The sequence below is a fragment of the Daucus carota genome, chromosome 9 (genome assembly GCF_001625215.2).
Source record: "Daucus carota subsp. sativus chromosome 9, DH1 v3.0, whole genome shotgun sequence".
Taxonomy (NCBI): domain Eukaryota; kingdom Viridiplantae; phylum Streptophyta; class Magnoliopsida; order Apiales; family Apiaceae; genus Daucus; species Daucus carota.
In genome coordinates this window covers 31204384-31209560 of record NC_030389.2, presented here as the reverse complement: position 1 = coordinate 31209560, position 5177 = coordinate 31204384, and the positions used below count along the sequence as shown (strand labels likewise).

Below are 5177 nucleotides of genomic sequence, written 5' to 3'. Positions count from 1 at the left end.
TTTAAAAGTTGTAATTCAATACCTCAAATTTTGAAAGACTTTTTAAAAAACCTTATACAATACCTCTTTACTTTTAAAGAGTATTTAAAAATCTTAATTGAATACACCTAAACTTTAAAAGTCAATAAAAATCATTAAAAATCATGATACAATACCACTCCCTTATTTCCCCGGTCATCTTGCATGTCCGATGGTTAGATGATAAGCTTTCTTGAATGAAAGAATTATCACGGTGAATTGCCGAATCGTATTCGTTGAGATTCATTCTCATTATAAAAAAAAAAAAATCAGAATGCGTGTTCTGTTGGATATTTAGGACAACAGTTCAACTAATTGTTATTTTGGGCACCATTCTTTTAAAATCGGTCAGATTGGGCATTTAGTTTTAAAATTTTAGTTATTTAGCATTTTCTCCCCAAAGAGAAGGGTCTTTTAAATTAAATTTTTTATTTCTCTGTTTTAAATAAAATATAATTTGGAGATGATTACAAATATATATAATCAATTGTATTCTGTTATAATATAATATAAATCTATACTATACTATAATAAGCCAACATGGGTATAATTTGTAATCCTAGATTTTAGTTATATTTTTTGGTTTGGTACTCTCCTTTTGGTACTACAAGTCTACAAATGTGGAGTCTATTAGTCTTACATTGTTAAACAGTTTCAAATACTAAAAACACTCCTAACACCACCTTATCATATAATATTTTATTAAAAAATTATAATGATGTTATAAATAAAATTATAAATAATAATTTCGAATATCTTTTTTTAACAAGAAGCTTTATATAACTCTTTTTAACTTTAACGTGTTCTATATCAATATAAACACCACACATTACATAACTCTTTCTAATTCTAATCTTAAAAGTATTTGTTGCCAAAAAAATCAAGATTATAGAATCATGTTGAAATTCGATTGATTAGATTACTGAATCTTTCAAATGTATTACAAGATCGTCTATGTTTCGAAAAGATTTGAATTTTCTGATTTTTTTAATTTTTAAATCTACATGTACTAAATTCGGATTAAATGTATTATATATATATATATATATATATATATATATATATATATATATATATATATTTGTTATGGTTTGTCCATTTTCAAGTAATCGGGAGAAAATATAGTCAGTCGAATAATATAATTTAATTAAATTCAATCTATTAATATTAAAATACTAATAAAATGATGTTAAAATTAAATTTGTAAATAATAAATTACGAACTATATACCCGCCCGTGCTTCGCACGGGTTAAAGGCTAGTATACTATAATAGAGTATATCTTTTTTCAAAAAGGCTGGAAATCGGTCAATAGAAGAATCAAATATGTAATTTGCATGCTATATTCTGACAAAAGAACCTGGAACTTGACTGATAGAAGATGATCTTATTCAATACACAACACTCATCAATACTCTATGAAATTCGTAAACATGTTTACGATCACACCGTAGAGCACATATATTTCGAATTAAACGAAGAACCCACTGCAGAAGCTTTCCCGGTAAAGAGAACCTTTTATTCATTCTGCACACCGCACCTTCTACTGATCATATTTAATTTTCATTTCGTTCAGCAGGCGCTTACCGTCCAGTGTATTTCGAAGGTTCAATCTCAGAAACTCTTCTATGCTCATCTTCACAAATTTTGGCTGATTTTCATTTACAAGCTCGGGCAATGGACCAAGCATTGTCGCGAGATCTGGCATTTGAAATGTTGCCAGAGATATACGTTCGATTTCATAATTTACCACAGCCCTATGCTCAATGCTGCTATATTCTCCGTTACTCATAATCTGCAAAATGAAAAAAAAAATAAAAAAAAATACATCAAATCATATGTTTTTTCACCAAAAAACACTACTGAAAATTTGATGTGATCGAAGAATTCACCTCAAGCATGTCACCTATGTTGACAATGATGGCTCCTGGAGCTGGTCTTATAGGCAACCATTTGTCGTTTTTCTTCATTTGCAATCCTTGGATGTCGTTAACCTGAACTAAGAGAGTGAGACCAACTGCATCCGAGTGGGGACTGAGGCCGATGACTTTGTTGGCATGGTTGCAAGGCGGATAATAGTTCAGCCTAATTCCTTGCTTGCAATCCTGATCAAACAGACGGCTCAGGTTGCCCCGCTCAACTCCCAGGTTTATTTCTATTAACCGAAAGAGGCTCATTGAAATTCTGTGAATCTCTTTGGAGTACTCATCTAGTGTTGATCTGATGATTCAAAACATTATTAATAATGATGAAATTATGAGCACTAAGGACCTCAATTCCTAGCAGATGATTTGATTGTCAACATATGTTAAGTTAAACAAGAATAATTGTTATATTGTACAAGATTTATTTATTATTAAAAAATGCTACCAAGTGAGTGATTAAGTACATGGAATACTCGGAGTCCTGGTCAAAATCGGTTTATGAGACCCTGATTCATTTGTAGTTTTTGCATGTTATTTGAAAATATTTATATATAAACGATTCTGAAATTTCGAGGCTCTAAATTTTTGGGACCATAGACGCAAGACTTGTCCGCATAAAGTCAAGGCGACTCGGATTAAGTACCTGAATGAAGCAGGCTTTTCTGGCCAAAGTCTCATCTTTCTTTGTGAGACAGGAAGTAAATAAAGGAAGAAGACGTCAGCCCAGTCAAGCTTTTGATCCTCTGAGAAAACAAAAAGGTGTCCATAGCCTTCAATGTCATCTGGTGGCTGTGCCCACTCCATCTTTTCCTCTAGTGGCAGCTTAAAGAACTGCTCAGTCACCGCCTTCATTTTCTCAATGATCTCCATGCCACCGTGATTTATCAACTGTTTTCTCAAAAAATTCAAATTCAATTAGGCATATATCCCCATATCATATTCCAGAACCACGTAAACAAAAATGCATCAAAGATTATCATTAGCATTCCATGAGAGGTTATGAAATCTAAGTGTTAGAATATAATGGCTCTGGTAAAAAGTCTTTCTTTAACACTCATGTTAGAATATAATGATCCTGCTCGAAAATTCAATTCTTGTCAAAAATAAGACAGGTGCGTGCATGAGCGTGTTTAATTATATATAAAAATACTCATCATCTGATGGAATTAAATGAATTTGACCAGGATCATCTTATTCTAACATCAAGTTCGGGCCAACATTTATATTTTACCTAACCATAATAATCGAATAAATCGGCCAAAGTTAATAATAAAACAATCTAAGTTTGCATGTTAAGTACCTGGAAGAAACCCCAATCTTTACATGCCAAATGAAGCTTCTGCAACTCCTCGTCATATCCAAGCTGTCCAGTCCCAAGCTTGTTCATGTCGATCACCGGAATCTCAATCGAACCATCGTCTAAAACTTCTTCGGAGTCGAACTCTGGCCGAACATATCTAGGAGGGATATTTTTAAAATTCTCGGAAGCAAGAAGTTGAACATTTTCTACTGCTAGTGAACTACCCAAGTTGTTTGTGGCGAGAGCTTTTGGAGTAGCCATTCACTTGTAATCTGTATGCACAATGTCCACCATTTTTTCTTATACATAGAGGCCATTTGAGTGAGATTAAGTGGGTGTTTGGTACGGGGCTATAAGCCCGGTTTCTGGAATTATAAGTTAGAAGCACTTATTTGTATTGTTTGAGTAATTAAGAAGTCATTCAAGAAGTACTTAAAAAAGCTACGATTACTAGCTTTTGTCTCACGGTTTCTACTTATTTCCCAAACACTTTTATCACTTAAAAATCTTAACTTGCTTCTAACTTCTATTTCACTTTTTTATTTTAAGCAATAAGCACTTATTTTAAGCTCACTCAAACGGCCTCATAAGTGCTTCTTACTTAAAATAAAAAAGTGGAGTAGAAGTTAGAAACAAGTCAATACTAAGTGATTAAAGTGTTAAAACCTAGCATTTCTAACTAAAAATTGTTCTTAACTTTTTACACAAACAATACGAATAAGTAATTCTAACTTATAAACCAAGGTGCTAGTAAACAAACACCCCATTTTCTTATTCTTGAATTTATTATTATTATTATTTTTTACAGAATCTTATTCTTGAATTAAACCAACGAGATGACTCCAAAATTTGGTAGCTCACTGAATAAATATGTATCCGGGCAGCGTTTTATTCTCATTCTGTTTAATGTTGAGGATGTAAACCTTGATTAATTACTAATATAAATGAGACTTTGCTAATATGGAAGCCGATAAAAATGATGTGTCTAATTATTAATATAATAATACAAGTCTCAACATTTAGTATACAGAAATATTCTAAGATAATAAAAAAATTGTTAATTATTTTTTGTTCCATTATTAATATAATAATATATTTTTAACATTTAGTATAGAGAGATTAGTCCTAAACAATAAAAGAGAAAGTTGTTATATTTAATTTTTGTTCTATTCTGATGGGAAAACATAATTGTAGTGATCTGTAGAAATTAAATTGTAAATTATTATAAAATCATATCATTTCGGTGGTAAAATTTGCGATCATTATGCATATTAACACTTTAAATTAATAAATTATAATCAAACACTTTATAAAGTTAATTCATGTTTGAAAGTTAGAGGTTTTGGAGAGTTTTGAGGTGTTTTAGAGATTTGACTGAAATCCACTAATGCTAGTATTTGGTAGTTAGCGGATTGAAACAAAAGTTTTGATTAAAAAAATTAATTTTCAAAAAACTACTGAGAAATTTTTTAGTTAGAGGGTTTGGTTTGTGTTAGAAAAAACTAACAATTTTATAAAAAAAATTGCTAATTTAATTCACTAATGACAAAAAAAAAAATCACTAATCAAAACATATACTTTAGCCAGCTACTTTGTTTACAGAACCAAAATTATATATAATATCCCTACTACCGACCAATCCATAATTAACTATGCTGCACATGCCGACCCTTCTCCAGCGGACAGGGAAGAAACGGAAGAAACGCATGGGTCTAGCTGGTGTGTCTGTATAATGTGAAATATGTGATATGCCAAAGACATTTTAAGGCACAACTGTTTTCTTCATGCTGATTGGTTGTTTTAAGGAAAGACTTCTCTTTATAGGAGTTGAGATTCCCTTCTGTCTTATAGATTATGACCGACCACCGTTGCATGTTTGGATTGCATTATTGGAGGAAAATATAGATTTATTAAAGAGAAAGTTTCATATTTATA

General features: G+C 31.2%; 1 protein-coding gene across 1 annotated transcript; it reads right to left on the bottom strand.

Moving 5' to 3' along the window:
* Window positions 1-1329: 1329 nt before the first annotated feature.
* Window positions 1330-3548, bottom strand: LOC108202201 (S-norcoclaurine synthase 1). The gene is made up of 4 exons (XM_017370590.2): window positions 3243-3548; window positions 2586-2830; window positions 1910-2237; window positions 1330-1812 (listed from the first exon to the last, which is right to left on the bottom strand). The coding sequence occupies exons 1-4, from the start codon at window positions 3501-3503 to the stop codon at window positions 1561-1563; spliced, it is 1086 nt and encodes a 361-aa protein (XP_017226079.1). The 5' UTR covers window positions 3504-3548; the 3' UTR covers window positions 1330-1560.
* Window positions 3549-5177: the final 1629 nt, after the last annotated feature.

Bases quoted from the DNA above. Each gene is read 5' to 3' on its own strand.
- LOC108202201 (XM_017370590.2), bottom strand. From the start codon at position 3,503: ATGGCTACTCCAAAAGCTCTCGCCACAAACAACTTGGGTAGTTCACTA. The intron at 2,238-2,585 runs GTACTTAATCCG...TTGAATCATCAG, and splicing joins GAAAAGCCTGCTTCATTCAG to ATCAACACTAGATGAGTACT. The intron at 1,813-1,909 runs GTGAATTCTTCG...TTCATTTTGCAG, and splicing joins ACATAGGTGACATGCTTGAG to ATTATGAGTAACGGAGAATA.